Raw genomic sequence first — 17,281 nt, forward strand, 5'->3', positions numbered from 1 at the left:
TTGCAAATTCTCCTTTTATTCTTTTAGATATAGAAAGCAAAGTTATCAAAGAAGAATGCACTGGAGAGAATATCACCTTTAATTTGAAAGCCAAGGGAGATGCGATGAAGATTGGGTGTTCTACAGTTCAGGAATCTCAATCCTCAGGTATAGACCCACTCCCAAGAACCTAAGTGGCTATTTTTTTTTTAGCAATTGGACTTTTTAAAATTATCTTTTTTTAAAAGATACATACATCACACGAAGTGTTACATTAAAAAAATACAAGAGGTTCCCATATACCCGTACTCCCCACATTGCCAACCTCTTTCATTAGTGTGGCACATTCATTGCATTTGGTGAATACATTTTGAAGCACTGCTACACAACATGGATTATAGTTCACATTATAGTTTACACTCTCTCCCAGTCCATCAAGTGGGTTATGTCAGAATATATAACATCCTGCATCTGTCTCTGCAACATCATTCAAGACAACTCCAAGTCGCGATAATGCCCCCATATCACACCTTTTCTTCCCTCTCCTTGCCCTCAGCAGCTCCCATGGCCACTGTCTCCACATCAATGATATAACTTCTTACATTGCTAGTCACAATAATTCTATGGTAGAATGCCAGTAAATCCACTCTAATCCATATTTTATTCCTCCATCCTGAGCACCCTGGGATGGCGATGTCCACTCCACCTCTAAATCGAGAAGGGGCTTAGATCCCACATGGCTGATGGATGGGATTCTCCTGCCTGCAGTTGTAGACTCTCTCGGTTCTCTCATGTGGTGGTTGACCACCCTCACCTCCCTGTTAGCTGATCTGGGTTAGGCGGCTGGTTTTAGTACATCCAATGATCAAATATTTATTGCTCACCTCCTAGGTGCCCAAATCTATGTGAGATGTTGGGGAACTAGTGATGGTTGGGACAGAAATGGCTCATGACATCAAGAATTTTCTATCTGGTAGGGAAGTCATACATTAAATAAATAATCTCCCAACCCTGGAGCATTTGAACCTGTGCTGTCCAATGTGGTAGCCACTGGCCACACGTAGCTATTCAGCACTTGAAATGTGCTTAGGTCAAATTGAGATCTTCATTACATGCAAAATACCCACCTGATTTCAGAGACTGTACACAAAAAATAGGATGTAAAATATCACATTAATATATTTTTATATTGATTATGTGTTAAAATGATATTTTATATAGAGAGAGTTAATATATTAAAATTAATTTTGTCTGTTGCTTTTTACTTAAAAATGTGGTAACTAGAAAAATTTACTTTACATAAGTAGCTCATACGATATTTCTATGGGACAGTACTATCTGTATCAGGTTGGCAAACTTTCTCTGTAAAGTTCCAGGTAATAAATATTTTAGATTTTGCAAGCCTTACATCTCTGGTGCAACTACTCCACTCTGACATTGTCGAGTTAAAGCCTTCACAGGGTGAAAGCATTCATCCACAATATGTTAATGAATGGCCATGATTGTAAGCCAATAAAACTTTATTCATAAAAGCAGGCAGTGGGTCTTTGTTAGCTCTTGATATACATGATTAACATTTTGAATAAGAGGGTGTTACAAGCAGCACATATAAAGACTTTTTGTTGCAGAAAAGCTTTTTGTGTACATGAAAATAAAGAAATAGAGTGAGGCTTGATCATCATAAATGTGGGGGAAATTGGCAAAAAGAATTAAAAGTCTCAACTCGCTGGCTAATTTTTTAAAAAATTTTTACTGTAGTAATATTTGTACAACTCATAATTTCCCATTACAACCATTTTCAAGTGCACACTTTAATGGAGTTAATTACATCCACAATACTGTGCTACCATCGCCACCATCCATTATCCAAAGTTTTCCATCCTCTCAAACAGAAATATTTCACCTATTAAGCAATAAATCCCCATTCCCCTCATCTACCTAGCCCCTGTAACCTGTGACATAATGTGTTTCTATATGAATTTGCTTATTCTACATATGTCCTATAAATGAGTTCATAAAGTTATTTGTTTTTGTGCCTTATTTCACTCAACCTGATGTCTTCAAGGTCCATCCATGTTGTAGCATGCAACAGAATTTCTTTCCTCTCAGTGGCTGAGTAATATTCCATTATATTTATCTTCAACATTTTGTGTATTGATATTTTGGAGCATACCTTGGTGGCTTCCACTTTTTGGCTATTGTGAACAAAGGCTAATGAGTTTGGACCTTATTCAGAGTACATAGAAAGGCTTGGGAAATCTCTTTTAATAACAGGAAAATTATTTGTTTATTGCAGATTGAAGTCTGTTTATAAAAGGACCCTGTGGTTGCAATGTAGAAAAGATTGTGGGTTAGGCTGGTTGATCTAATAGGGAAAGTTTAGGCTTGGCGAATGGCAATTGAAGTGAGAAATGGAGAGGAAAAACCAGATTCAAGTCATATTTAAAAGGAATAATATGCCCTTGGGTGGAGGGAGAAGTCAAGGAGAGCCAATAAGTTTTCAGTTTAGGTACGTTGGCATCGTCATTAATAGAAAATAGGAGATACACATAAAAGCAAATGGGGAGAGGAAGTGCTCAGTCCTTGTGGAGGACTTTCCAGAGGGACCTCCAGCAGGTCTGTGGAAACCATCAGTCTGGAGATGGTGAGCAAAGCCTTGGGGACAGATGGGGGCTGTCACAACTGGGGCAGAAGCAGGTCTAAGACCAGCCTGATGTGCAGCAATATTTAAAGGGTGGACAGTAAATCGAAATCCAAAGAGACAGGAATTATGATAAATGTGGGAGGAGAAATTATTTCCCATAGTTGAGTTGGAGTGTCCCTGATTTGTCCAGGTAATATCACCTCAAAATTATTTTTTATGATAATATAGAGGGTCACTTTCCTGAGAGTCAAATGGTGTTTCCATTCTCAGAGCAGTCAACGAGGTTAATGTATTTGTATGTGTGTGTGTGTTGAGTCAACTATAATTACCACCTACCAAACGTCTCCCACTTCTCTTTGTTTAGGGGCACTTGCAGTGACTACCGGGGTGGCTTTTGCCTCCTTTGAGGGCATGGAGTCTGTTTTAGATGAGCGCTTCTTCCAAGACCCCCAGGACCCCTTGGCCAACTCCAAGAGGAAGCTGAAGATGAATTCTCGCATTGTCAGGGGCATCATGACTGGGGAGAAAAAAGACGGCTTCTCAGATCCAGTTATCTACACTCTGGAGAATATCCAGGTTTGTGATGAGGTTTTCATGGAGGTCCCTGTTGATGCATTGCAACCCCCCCTGCCCAGTAGGCTAAACTCCAGCTTTGATTTGGGATCCACCATGGCAGGAAGCTTCTACAATTTCTAGAAGGTCAATCCAATTCATGAAAGACACCTCTAGAAGAATAAGCTCTCCTCTTTCTATGTGATGTTTTTCCATTCAGCAGTGGCAAAATTTTTGGCCAGATTATGTAATGCCAATGCAGGAACATTTATTAGGAATCCACACTTCCTCTGAATTCATGAACCTAATGTTTGCTAGTTTTAGTAATGAGCCCCGATACAATTCTTCTTTTCTCAATAGTACTCCACAGTATATCCAACCAGTCATAGATGTGTTTTGTTAATTTGTTATCATCTCACCTCAGAACTTTTTTCATATATGATTTTTTTAGTATCAGGTAAGTCTTTATAATTAACTTGACGGAATGTTCTGTAGAGTTCTCCATCAATCTACATATTTGATTCTAGGCCAGCACGGTACCTACCAGCCTCATCATTACTTCTCACTCTTCTCTCTCTTTCTCTTTCTCTGTCTCTCTTATTGCTCTCAAACTATGCTGGATTTATTCCAGTTCCGGAAATACTACAGTTTCCTTTCTGCCTCAGGAAATTTGCACATGCTGTCTCTTCTGCTCAGAACACGTGTCCTCACTCAGTCCTCCCACCCCAACATTATTCATCCTGATAACTCCTAACATTACATCTTTCTGTGTCCCAAACATCACTTTTTCAGAAGTCTTTCCTGCTCCACCACCATACCATAGAAGATTAGTTTAACTTCCATCACACACTCTTAAAGCACATTGTTATTTTATAACTGTTATTAACAACATCTCTCTGTTTACTTGTTTTTCATGTTTCCCTCCCTCTGTACTGTGATTTATTAGCAGGTCAGGACCATGTCTGTTCTAGTCACGTTTTCCCCATACACAGTGCAGATCATATCATTGGATAGGTACTTAATAAAAGCATTTTGAATACATGACCAAGTAAATAAATAAATGAGTGAATATGCAGGAGACCTCATTGTGAATTTGATGAAAGGAATTTTGCTCAAGCAAACAGAAAGTGGCTGCCATATTAGATTGGCCATCACTGTATCTGGAATTATCAGCATTTCCTCAGTTCCCTACAGAGTATGAACCACCGTCTTCCTGCCTCAAATTGCTCTTGAGTTTGGTCACACTGAATCCATCCGAGGAGGATTCTCAGGTGACCAGGATCTTTGATATTTCAGCCAAAGCAGAAGTCTGAAAGCCCCATCTGCGTTTCCTGGGACACAGATGTGGAAGGCGGAAGGTGGACATCTTTGGGTTGTGAGGTCCTCAACGTTTCTGAGACCCACACCATCTGCAGCTGTAAGCGTTTGGCAAACTTGGCCATCATCATGGCTTCTGTGGAGCTCACGGTCAGTACTGATGGGTTATGATATGACTCCCAAAGGATCTGGCCCCAAATCTAACGGGGAAAAATGGTAGATATTTACATGCACCCGTTATGGTGCTTGGAGGAGTTGGAGGGAGTCATGGGAACAGACTTTATTTTTTCAATGTTACATTAAAAAAATATGAGGTCCCCATATACCCCCCACCCCCCTCACCCCACTCCTCCCCCCATAACAACAACTTCCTCCATCATCATGAGACATTCACTGTGCTTGGTGAATACATCTCTGATCACCACTGCACCTCATGGTCAATGGTCTACACCATAGCCCACACTCTCCCCCAGTCCACCCAGTGGGCCATAGGAGGACATACAATGTCTGGTAACTGTCCCTGCAGCACCACCCAGGACAACTCCAACCCCTGAAAATGCTCCTACATTACATCTAGAAGGGGTTTTTAATATACTCCTGACTTCAGGAATTCACAGTCTGGTTTGGAAACTCATGAAAATCACATATCAAATGAGAATTAATGCCCCAAAGTAGGCTAGGCACAATATCAATCACAGATCTTATTTATTGAGCACCTACTGTGTGCTGAGCCCTTTAGTTTACATTAGCTCTAATCTTTAACAAGGAGCCTGCAAGTTTCATTTTTTTAAAACCCATCTTTCAGAATAGAAGACTGAGTCTTGGCAATTTTTTAGTCATGAGTGGTGGAGATGGGACTCAAATCCAGAGCAGTATGGGATGAAAAGTCATGCTCTTTCTACTAAACTATACAAACAGAGCAAGAAGTTGTCCTGTAGAAATTCAGTGTTTGGGGGGAAAACTTGGGGAGATTGGGAAGGAGATGGAATAGGAATTGAACTTTGGTGACTTGGTAGATTTAGAGGAGGGGAAAACTATTTCCATTAGGGTTGGGGTGAACATCCTCACCTATCATCCCATCTCCAAGGTTCAATTCCATGCCAAGGAGCCTGTAAATGCTATTAGAGGATAATATGACTGAGACCTTAAGAGTGATACCTCTGGGGAAAGACTGGTCTAGTTTCAAGTCCTATTTCTGTGACTTCCCAGCTGTGTGATGTTGAGAAAGCCACTCAACATCTCTGAGTTGAATTTAGTTCTTAAATTTCAAAAATGTGAACAAGGGAATTGGATAACTAACACTTAAAATAGTGCACTATATATTTCTGGCATATTGTAAATAAGTATGTTCATTTATTCCTCCTCAAACAACCATTAAGATAGTATCATTTTCTCCTTTTAGCATATGAGGAACCTGAGGCACAGAGAAGTTAAATGTTTTGCTGCAACTAGAAGTGTCAGAACCACAGTCTATTCTCTTAACCACTGAGTCACAGTATACTAGAGGGGAGCCCCTGAGATAGTGCCTGGCACACATTTAATAAATCTTTAACACTTAGAAAATGTGCAAATTTTACAATTAATTATGAATAAGTGGACTTGGGAAAGTATGCAGCTTGTCACGTTCCACTCCCAGAAATTGGGGAAGCTCTGAATGTCTGCCTATTATTTGAGGTTCTGTGCAGGAAATATAAAGCACTCAAAGTATGTCAAGCAAGAAGGGACTTAGCACAGGAAATTGGTCACAAAATTATTGAAAGAGATGGAGGAGTTGACGTCAGTGGGAGGCCATTTGGGTTTTGGTTTCAAGGTCACCCTTCCACAGCTGTGATTCAGAGGTCAGAAACAGCTGCTTCTGGGTTGCCACATGTCTTTCAAATCAGGAGTTAGACAGCTGAAAGGTGAAATCCAACCAAAACTAACTAGCGAGTGCTGGAACCCACTTGGTTCCCAAAACTACTGCAGAAAGAGCTGTCTGGTCTACCTTATGTCTTTCCCCCGTTTGTTTTACAAATATCATGGATACATCTCCTTGAAGATTCTAAATTATATCCAAGATTTTAGCCTCAAAGGATTCTTGGAAATTAAGTTTACAGATATTTTGTTCCTGCATCCACAGGGTGGGACATAGAACAGGGGTAGGAATCATGGCTGGAGGAAGCCAATGCATGGTAAGGGATGACGATGGACAAAATCTTATTCACTCTGAGTGTTGGGGGAGCAAAGGTCTTGAGTCCTTCTGCCCAAGCCAGGGAGATGGGACATTCTTTTACCTGCCTGGAGGGGAAGTTGATGTGTCTCTGAGGTCTAATGTGGATCTCCTTCCTGACAGATGGAGTACTCCTTGTCCATAATTAGCCATGTGGGCTTAGTCATCTCCCTGGTGTGCCTCGTCTGTGCCATCGCCACGTTCCTTCTGTGTCGTTCCATTCGCAACCACAACACGGACCTACACCTTCACCTCTGCGTGTGCCTCTTCCTGGCCAAGATTCTCTTCCTCACCGGTGTGAACAGGACAAAAAAGAAGGTCTCATACTCCCTAGGCTGCATCCCATATCCCATATAGCCCCATCATCTCCACATATGCCCCCGATCAGCTCTACCCAAGTCCCTCTGTGCTCATCAGGACTTCAGGATCTTATGACTTGCTGTGCCTTCTGCCAGCAATGTTTTCCCCTCAGCTCCTCATCTTGTTGACCTCCTGTGATAGATATCAGTCTAAAATTACTTTTATGATCAATATATGTAATGTTTTCCCTTTTATTGTTTCTCTCTGAGCTTCTGGTTCTCAACTGATTTAATTCTGTCTCCCAGGGGACACATGTCAATATCTGGAGGCAATTTTGGCAATCATGTCTGATAGAGGGGGGAGTGTTACTGGGATTTAGTTTGTCAAGGCCAACAATGCTGCTGCTAAACAAGTTTTACTGTGTGGTAAGCCCCCCTACCTCAAAGAAAAACTGTACTCAAATGCCAATAGTGCTGTCGTTGGGAATTCCTACTGTCACCTATCATTTTATTTATTTCCTCATGCAGCACTTATCAGATGATTGATTATTGATCATTGATTATTTGTTGTTTTATGTGTATATCTACATCCCCTATTGGACTATTAGCCCCATGAGGGCAAGGACTTTGGTCAGTTCACTACCTATAACCATGCTAGACCCATAGCAGACAGTCAGTGCTTCTCAAAGGGAATACTATTGACATTTTGGGTGAAATGATTGAACTTTGAGTAAAAGTGACCCTCTAACTGTAGGATGTTTATCTTTCCTGATGCCTTCAGAGCTAAATGATAGAAGTGCCCCTCACCTTTTTGACCAGAGTTTGGCAAACTTTTTCTGTAAACTGCTAAATCGTAAATAATATTTTTCTTTGGCACTAGGTTTCTGTCTGTCACAATTACTTAACTTTGCTGTTGCTGAGTGAAAGCAGCCACAGATAATTTCTTTTTTTTAATTATTTATTTATTATTATTTTTTAATTACATTAAAAAAAATATGAGGTCCCATTCAACCCCACCGCCCCCGCCCCCCACTTCCCCCACAGCAACACTCTCTCCCATCATCATGACACATCCATTGCACCTGGTAAGTTCATCTCTGAGCATCACTGCACCCCATAGTCAATGGTCGAAGAGAAGTCAGTGTGTGCCAATAAGCCTTTGTTTACAAAAGAAGCTATCAATGCCCTGGCTCTAGTTTGCTGATCCCCTGTAATTACACATGTCCCTTACGTAGGGCAATCAACTATCTGCTTTGTCCCAAAACCTCTCACTTGTAACACTGAATTTCATGCATTCAGGGAACCCTTAATCTCAGCAACCCAGGATGCATGGACCACTGACCAAAAGGATGGTATCACTTCCCCTTAAGAACCACTATGTATCTCTAAATATTTGTGGGATGAGTAAATGGCCAAGTTTGAGGAACTGCAATCGAGGCAGTCAGCTCCCTGCCCTCCTCCCCTCAAGGGTGCTCCCTGGATGGGGACACTGAAGGAGCGTGTTTCTTCTCTCCAGCTGGGCTGTGCCATCATCGCAGGCTTTCTGCACTACCTTTTCCTCGCCTGCTTCTTCTGGATGCTGGTGGAAGCCGTCATGCTCTTCCTGATGGTCAGGAACCTGAAGGTGGTGAATTATTTCAGCTCTCGCAACGTCAAAATGCGGCACCTGTGTGTCATTGGCTATGGACTCCCAGGACTGGTGGTGCTTGTCTCTGCCAGTGTCCAGCCAAAGGGCTATGGGATGCATGATCGGTGAGTGTTGTCCCTCTCCCTGAAGACCTTTCTTCCAGGGCTGATGATGATTATTATATGAATAAGAAGGAGAGCCATAATGAAAGCAGTGGTCGTGGCTACCTTTTATTGAGATCTTATTTTATGTATTGTTGGACTCAGGGCAGCCATGTACAGCAGCACAGGAGGTGTACTTGCAAAATAGAGAACATTATTTATACAGCAGTATAGGCAAACGGTGCTGCTCTACTCAGATGACTTTATCATACAGTTTTAAAATCATAGACTCTGGAGCAACCTTCTTGGGTTTAAATCCTAACTCTATCACCTTTTTTTTTTTTTAGTCTTTTTTTTGGTCTTTATTTATTTTTTTAATATTACATTAAAAAAATGCGAGGTCCGCATATACCCCCACCCCCCTCACCCCACTCCTCCCCCCATAAAAACAATCTCCTCCATCATCATAAGACATTCATTGCATTTGGTGAATACATCTCTGAGCACCGCTGCACCTCATGGTCAGTGGTCCACATCATAGCCCACACTCTCCCACAGTCCACCCAGTGGGCCATGGGAGGACATACAATGTAATCTATCACCTTTAACTGTGCTACCTTGGCCAAGTTACTTAATCTCTATGTGCCTCCCTTCCCCCATCTGTAAAATCGGGCTGAAAACAATGCCTACATCATTGAGTTGCTGTAAGGATTGAAAGAATTATTTTCTGAGAAATATTTAGGACATTGTTTGGTGCATAGTAAAGCAACTTTAAACAAGATAATTATAACCATCATTATGAGCTTTGTCCATTCTAAAGAGAGTTATGTTCATCACGTGTTTCTGTGGAAGATGATTTTAGGTAGTAGAGTGGTGAACTTCAATTTTTAAAAATCTTACTATATTTAGTTTATAGGGTATTAAAAATATTAACAGCTCACCAGACTCATGATTTCACAGACATGACTCTATAGTATAAGCAAAAGTGAATAAATTTTGAGTGGAAACATGTAAATGACAGAACAAGAGGTCTTTAGACAGGGTCTACACTGTAACATCCTGTTATAGCCTTTTATCAATGAGAAAGGGGCAGAATGAGCATTTGGATCTGGGTCATTCCACTTTTGGGGTCCTGCTGATTGACCCTGTGCTGTAGGCGCTTTGCTGAGCTGTGTTTGGGGCATTAAGTACTCAGGTTCCGTGCTGTGTGCTAATGGTTTGCACTTCAGGTGGCCTCAAGACAAGGAGGTGAAGGAGTTCATATTAAATAAGCATGCCTCATGGGACCTGCTCTGCCATGAGAATTTTCATAGAGTCTCACCTCCCAAGGTTGTCCTCTATTTTACATTATATTCTCTGTGATAATGGTCAACAGAAATTCTACAGGTTAAGAATTGGGATCTCCACTTATAGAAGAGGAAATTGAGGCCCCTAAGTCCTGAAGGGATATGGACAACATCATCTCTGTGATGCAAACATTTTTCGCCTTTTGATTGTTCTACTACTCAAGACTCACATTCCAGGGAGAGCACGTCTAGGTGGCCTATCTTGAGTCTTTTCCTTCTCCAGTGGGGGTGGGGGAAGGTATATACTTATGCTAAGGAAATATTGGGTACTGTTACTGGACGTAGCAGAATGTTTGTGGGTGGTGAAAACAGAAAATAGCCCTTGTATACATGATGGAAAAAGACATCTCAGGCAATTCATTACTTAACTGTCTTTTTTCTCACTCTCTCTTTTACTTTCTTGCTTCTTCCCTCACTCCTTCATTTCCTTTTTCCTCCTTTCATTCTTCATCTCTATCTTTTTAAAAAGTAAGATGCATCTGTTCAAACGTCTGGTCCGTGTCAGTGTTGGGTGGCATGCAGAAGTGAGCAATAAGCTAATGTCAAAATTGTCGTTCAGCTCATAGTTTAGAATGGGGAGACGGACAGTTGACAAGCAATAAAACAGCTGAATATTATGATTTATGATAGTGATAGATGATATTTTAAAAAAGAAAGTATTGAGTAGAGGTAGGAGTAGGATACTTTAGCTAGGGATGTTCTGTAGTTGTTTCTTATAGGAGGTGACATTTGAGTCCTTTGAGAAGGAGTATCAGTGGAGCTCTGGACAGAGGGAAAAGGGATTCCAAAGGCTCTTAATTGAGAAGGAACTGAATCTAAGATACTAGATGAAGGTTTCAGGTACAGTTGACCAGAAAACAGGTCTGAAAGAAGATTCACTTGGTCCAAAGGAAACCAAATTGGGACCTGATCTACTATGAGAATTTTCCCTGGAGTATCATGTCCCAGTATTCTCCTCCACTAGTGCCTCTGTTGGACACAGTTAGTGTAGAGTCAAGAATTTTGCACACATCTTTTGTTTCTCTCCATAGCTGCTGGCTGAGTACAGAGTCAGGATTCATCTGGAGTTTCCTGGGACCTGTCTGCACAATCATAATGGTGAGCAAATTGCTTGGTGTAGTATGTTCTGGAGGAGGACCAAAGAGAGGATCACAAAGTATCAAGGAGGATGCACAGCTGAGTGGGTCACATGCTGTCCTCAAAAGTTCTACATTTTGATCTGTGATTCTTGAGATTTCCAAATTAGAATACAATTTATTTAACTTCTGATTTCATATCCAAATTCAGATGCTTCTAGGAGGGACACAATCTTATCTTTCATCTGTTCTTCAATAAGATGGGTCTGTCAATTTCTTTTAAGTACAGATGTTAAATGAGAGAAAAGGTAGAAGGAAATTAAAGCTATTTGGAGGGGTGGGAGTGAGAGGAGGAAATGGTGGGAGGTAGAAAAAGGGAAGCCTGGAGATGCTAAACACCATCTTCTTGCTTCCAATACAGACACGATAGTTCTGCCAGATTTCAATTTCCTGACTATCACTCATGGTTGCTTTTTTCCCCTGTGTCATTTGTAATTTTTAGTCATGGGCTCACATTCGACTGACCTATCTTGTGGATGCTGAGGGTATATTCCTCCAGACAGGTTTTGCTCTTTCTTCTATCAGTTTCCTTGAAGGCACTACCTACCTGAAACACCATTAAATGAATTTCTCATCTCAGGGTCTCCCCAAATATGAAGGTATTGTCAGTTTGAACTCAAACTCATGGGCAGTCAGAGCTGTGCTCCTCCCCTCCCCTCCCTTCCTCTCCCCTCCCCTCCCCTCCCCTCACTTTATGTGGAATCAAGGAGTCACCCTCTGTCCCCATGAATGACCATTAAATCCGCAGACCTTAGACTTCTGCTTTCAGAAAATACCCTTTGGGCAGCCACTGTGTCAGTTCTAGCTCATGACTCTGGTTTCAAAATTACTCAGTTGTGGTCTCTGAGGTTTTCCTTTACTTTCTTACGAGCTCAGCAATAAATTTAAGATGACGTCTGTTAGATTTCAACCAGCATTTCTGGAGTTTTGCAGCAAGAGATTTTTCAGGGTAATCTTCCTAAAACCGAAAACTGACCTTGATACTCTTCAAACTGAAACCATTGCGCGGTCTCTCCTTTGCCCTCAGGGTGGTTCCCGCCCCCCTTAGCCCTGAGCTCACTACCTGGCCCTACCAATTCCCAGAGTTTCCTCTTTTCCTATTTTCCTCTCACCCAGTGCTCTAAGTTATCGCCCACTTCTCCCCTGCAGGGTCTTCTCACCAGGGTGGGGGTGGGGTAGTGGGGCTCACACCGTACCTGTGCAATACTTAGCACAATGTTCAGCTAAATATTTGAGACAATGTATGTGTGTTAATGGAAATAATAACATTTTTATCCTGTCCATTCTCAAACCTTCAAGGACATTTGACTTCTCTGAAAGTTTTATGAATTTGGAAAAAAAATAATGTTGTTCTTCAGGGCAGTGGTTCTTCCCCAAGAGATTCTTCCTTCCACCCCAAGGACATTTGCCTATATCTGGAGACATATTTGACTGTCACAACTGGGGTTGGGTGCATTATTGGCATCTGGTGAGGAGTAGCCTCACCAGAGTAGCTGCTAAATATGTTGCAATGCACTGCAAAGAATGACCCAGTGCCAACTATCAATAGTGCCAAGGTTGATAAACTGCCCTAAGGATAGGTGTATCCCAGTCTGAGATGCTGGCCTAGGGCCTTAGGTGAGAATGACCTTGACTTCTATTCAAGGTCACAGTCTTTGTCCTACGCTCTGGTCTTGATGCTAACTTTCCAGAGATGTTCCTTGTGCTTGACTTTGCAGATCAACTCCATCCTTCTCACTTGGACACTGATGATTCTGAGGCAGAAACTTTCCAGTGTCAGTGCTGAAGTCTCAACAATCAAGGACACCAGGTGCAAATACTCTTTCCTTTTTCCCTCTTTCACTCTTCCTTCTTTATTTCTGCAAATGTTCATTGAATGAATGCCAGGTCCTGTGCCCAAAGCAGAGGGCAATGAGGCCTGCTTAGAATAGCACAGCATCTAGATCTAACCCCAGCACTAAGACTTCCTTGCTGTGTGACCTTTGGCAAGTTACATAACATCTCTGAAGCTCGGTTTCCTCATCTATAGAATGTTATTATTGATATTTGTCACATTTTGTGGTTTATGAAGCCTACAGCTCAGTGCCCAGGAACAGTGAGTGCTGCATTTGTTGCAGTTATCAATACTACTTTTCAGTACTTCCACTGGGAATACTTAGAGGGGCATATTTACAAAAATGGATTCATTGTATTTTCTTTCTTATAAATTTTTTTCTCTTAGTAGATACTATGTCATAAATATTTTCCAACTGAATTAGTAATTCTTGTACCATGTCATTTTTTATTTTGCATGGCACTTCAGTGTAATGATGCAGCACCATGCATTTAAATTGCCCCTCATTCGTGGACATTTAAGTTGTTTCTGTTTTATTTTTCTGCTTTCAAAAACAATACTGCCTTGAATATCCATGTAGATAAACATTCCAGATCCATGGTTATTTAATCATGATAACACTAAGTGTGATATTGCCTGAGTCAAACGAGGGTTGAATTTTAATAGTTTTATTATATGGTGTATATTATTTTCAGGAAAATTTGTTACAATTTATGTGACCATCGGAAGCGTGTATTTGTTTCTCTGTGGCTATTATCCTTATTTTTGTTTTGCCATTCTACTAGTTGATATATACTATTTCATTATTTTAATTTCAAATAATTTTGTTTAATAGAAGTGAGACATTTTTGCATTTTTATAAAAATGTCAAAATTCAGGTTTCTCAACTTCATCACTCCACTATTTAAGAACCTCCCAGAACCAGCCATTACCAAGGTTTTACTGTCAGTGATGTCCTGATGTCATTTTCTTTTACCCTGGCAGTGTCCAATCCCCTGTCCAGTAACATTTTTGAAAAGTTAATGCAAATATTTAAAAGTTAATGCAAAGATTTAATAGTTAAATCATGCAACAGCAAAAAAAGCCATAAAATAGAGAAAAGTGAAAAGGATTTCCCCAGGTCGCCCCCAACTGAAGCAACTGTCATCTGAATTATGTTTCCTTCCAGAATATTCTATAGCTATACATTCACCTTTTTTTGCTTCAATGATAGGATATTGTATACATCACTCTGCATTTTGCTTTATCCACATGATATGCAACACTTAATACAAATACTTATGGCTAATAACAACATACACTAATGTTTATATTGTGCCTGATGTTGTTTTAGGCACTTTAAGTGTCTTTTATCTCTTCATTTAATCCGTAGAACAAGCTGACTGCATACGTATCTTATTGTCCTTATAACAAAGTGAGGAAATTGAGGCACAGTAAGGTTAAATAACTCATGGAATTAGTAAATGATTCAGTCAAAATGTGAAGGCAGTAGTCTGCATCCTCCCACTAGAGTATATTGTCATTCTCTTCTCATTTTACAACACACCGATAATCTTTCTGTCTCTGTGGATTTGCCCATTTTGGACATTTCATGCAAATGGAATCAACACTCTGTGCCTGGCTTCTTCCCCTTAGCATAGTGTTTTCAATACTCAACCATGTCATAGCATGTATACATCTTCATTATTTTCATGATTGAATAATATCCCATTGTATGTATAGATCACACTTGGTTGTTGATCCATTCACCAGTTATGGACATTGGGATTGCTTCAGTAGGGGATGGAGAGTTACTGCTTACTGAGTACAGGTTTCTTTTGCTTTTTAAAATTTTCTTGTCGTACAAATATATAACATATAATTTGCTATTTTTACCATTTTTAAGTGTACAGTTTCATGGCATTAAATACACTCACTCTATTGTGCTATCACTACCATCATCCATTAGCAGGCGTTTTTTGTGACCCCAAAGAGGAACTCCATACCTATTAAGCAAAAGCTCCCAATTCCCTCCTCCTTCCTCCTGGCCCCTAGTAAACTCTAATCCACTTTTTGTCTCTGTGAATATGTTTATTCTACATATTCCTATAAGCGGGACTGTACAATATTTGTCCTTTCATATCTATTTTATCCCATTCAGCATAATGTTTCAAGGTTCATCCATTGCAGCATGTATCAAAATTTCATTCTTTTTTGGCAGCTGAATAGTATTCCCTTGTATACGTAAAGCATATTTTGTGGACGCATTCATCTTTTGATGGACATGGTTTATTTTCACCTTTTCATTTGATATTATGAATAATGCTGCTATGAATATTGGTGTACAAATATGCCTCTGTGTCCATGATTTCAGTTCTTTTGGGTTTACACCTAGAAGTGGAATTGCTAGGGTCATGTAGTAGTTCTATGTTTAACATTTGGAGGAACCTCCAAACTCTTTTCCACAGCAGCAACTTCATAATTTACTCCCACCAATAATGTACAGACTTGCCAATCATTTGGCATTGACTTTCTTTTTTTTTAAGTAATATCCATCCTAGTGTGTTTGAAGTGTTCTCTTATATGTATGTGTATATATATATTTCTGGTTATAAGAATAATGTTTATTTCAAATAATTCAGAAGTTATAGAAATGTATATTTAAAAGTTACCCATAGAATCTATTCCTAGAGATATCTTCTGCTAATATGCTAATATATCATTTTATTTTTGGTTAGAGAAATTGTGGGTCTACAGAACAATCATGCATAAAATACACGATCCCTATATACCATCTTATTACTAACACTTGCATTGGTGTGGTAGATTTGTTACAAGTGATGATAGCACATTTTAATAATTGTGCTATTAGTCCACCATAGTCCATGGATAACTTAGGGTTAATTTTTCTTGCATTATTGTGGTTTGATTTACATTTTCATGGTAACTAATATGTCGAGCATCTTCTCATGTGCTTATTGGCCATCAGTTTATCTTTGGAGAAATGTCTGTTCAAGCCCTTTGGCACTTTTACATTTGTGTCTTTTTGTTATTGACCAACACAAATACGTGCGGGATTTGATTTCCTGCATTGTCCCTTGGAGCCTCCACCTTGAGTTCATCTCCCATGGGTGGGGACTCACCTGGTGGCAGCCTCAGACGATTCCTGGGCCAGGGAGGGGGTCCACCAGGAAACACCCTCATCCCAGCAGCTTATCCTTTGCATCCTTCCCCCACAGGTTACTCACGTTCAAGGCCTTTGCCCAGGTCTTCATCTTGGGCTGCTCCTGGGTGTTGGGCATTTTCCAGATTGGAGCCATGGCCAGGGTCATGGCCTACCTGTTCACCATCATCAACAGCCTGCAGGGAGCCTTCATCTTCCTCATTCACTGCCTGCTCAGTCGCCAGGTGTGTGGCCGCCGCCCTCCCGCCTCCTCACCCCCTTCCCTGGTTGGCCTGTGCAGGGTCCATTCCCTGAGCCTGGGAGTCACCTGTCTACCTGACGTGTCTCCACCTCCAGGTGAGAGAAGAGTACAGGAGGTGGTTCACCGCGAAGACCAAGCCCAGCTCGCAATCCCAGACCTCAGGGATCGTACTGTCATCTGTGCCCTCCTCGTCCAAAACGGTGAGAGCCCGCATGTTTGCACAGGCTCCTTAGTGCGAGCTGAGGCCATCCACACTGGTATCCCACTGAATAAGGGGTGGGTGAAGAGTGGGGGTTCGTGAGCCAGACAGCCCGGGTTTAAATCCCAGCTCTGCCCCTTAATTGCTGCAAAACCGTGTTTATATTATTTAGCCCAAATCTTATACAGATATAAAATAATGAACTCACATTAAAATTTTTATTTTATTCTTTAATTAATTCATGAGTAGGAACCAGGGAGATGCTGGAAATTGTTTAAAAGAGAATCTGAAGGACAGATCTCTCTATCATCTATTTTACTAATCTATCTATCTAATCTATCTATCATCTAATCTATGTATTTATCATTTTACTAATCTATCATTTTACTAATCTATCATTTTAGCAATCTATCGATATCTATCTTTCTAATCTATCTATCATTTATATAATCTCTCTACCAATCTACTTACTTATTATTTCTCTCTCTAGCAACTATATAATCTATGTAATCTATCTCTACCCATTCATCTATTACATTTATGTATCTTTCTAATCATCTATTATCTCTATCTTTCTACCTTTATATACCTATAATAGGTTTATATATGTATTATATAGATTTACTTTGTACAT

General features: G+C 40.4%; 1 protein-coding gene across 1 annotated transcript in view; it reads left to right on the forward strand.

Moving 5' to 3' along the window:
• The window catches only part of LOC101421720 (adhesion G protein-coupled receptor E1-like), a 52,853-nt gene that overhangs the window by 30,254 nt on the left and 5,318 nt on the right, over positions 1-17,281 (forward strand). The window contains exons 11-19 of the mRNA XM_058281976.1: positions 28-147; positions 2,988-3,199; positions 4,472-4,642; positions 6,825-7,019; positions 8,517-8,752; positions 11,106-11,172; positions 12,929-13,020; positions 16,263-16,431; positions 16,544-16,648. Of these exons, the coding sequence (XP_058137959.1) occupies positions 28-147; positions 2,988-3,199; positions 4,472-4,642; positions 6,825-7,019; positions 8,517-8,752; positions 11,106-11,172; positions 12,929-13,020; positions 16,263-16,431; positions 16,544-16,648 (1,367 nt within the window). The remainder of the gene's footprint in view (positions 1-27; positions 148-2,987; positions 3,200-4,471; positions 4,643-6,824; positions 7,020-8,516; positions 8,753-11,105; positions 11,173-12,928; positions 13,021-16,262; positions 16,432-16,543; positions 16,649-17,281) is intronic.

Source organism: Dasypus novemcinctus, chromosome 19, assembly GCF_030445035.2.
Source record: "Dasypus novemcinctus isolate mDasNov1 chromosome 19, mDasNov1.1.hap2, whole genome shotgun sequence".
Taxonomy (NCBI): domain Eukaryota; kingdom Metazoa; phylum Chordata; class Mammalia; order Cingulata; family Dasypodidae; genus Dasypus; species Dasypus novemcinctus.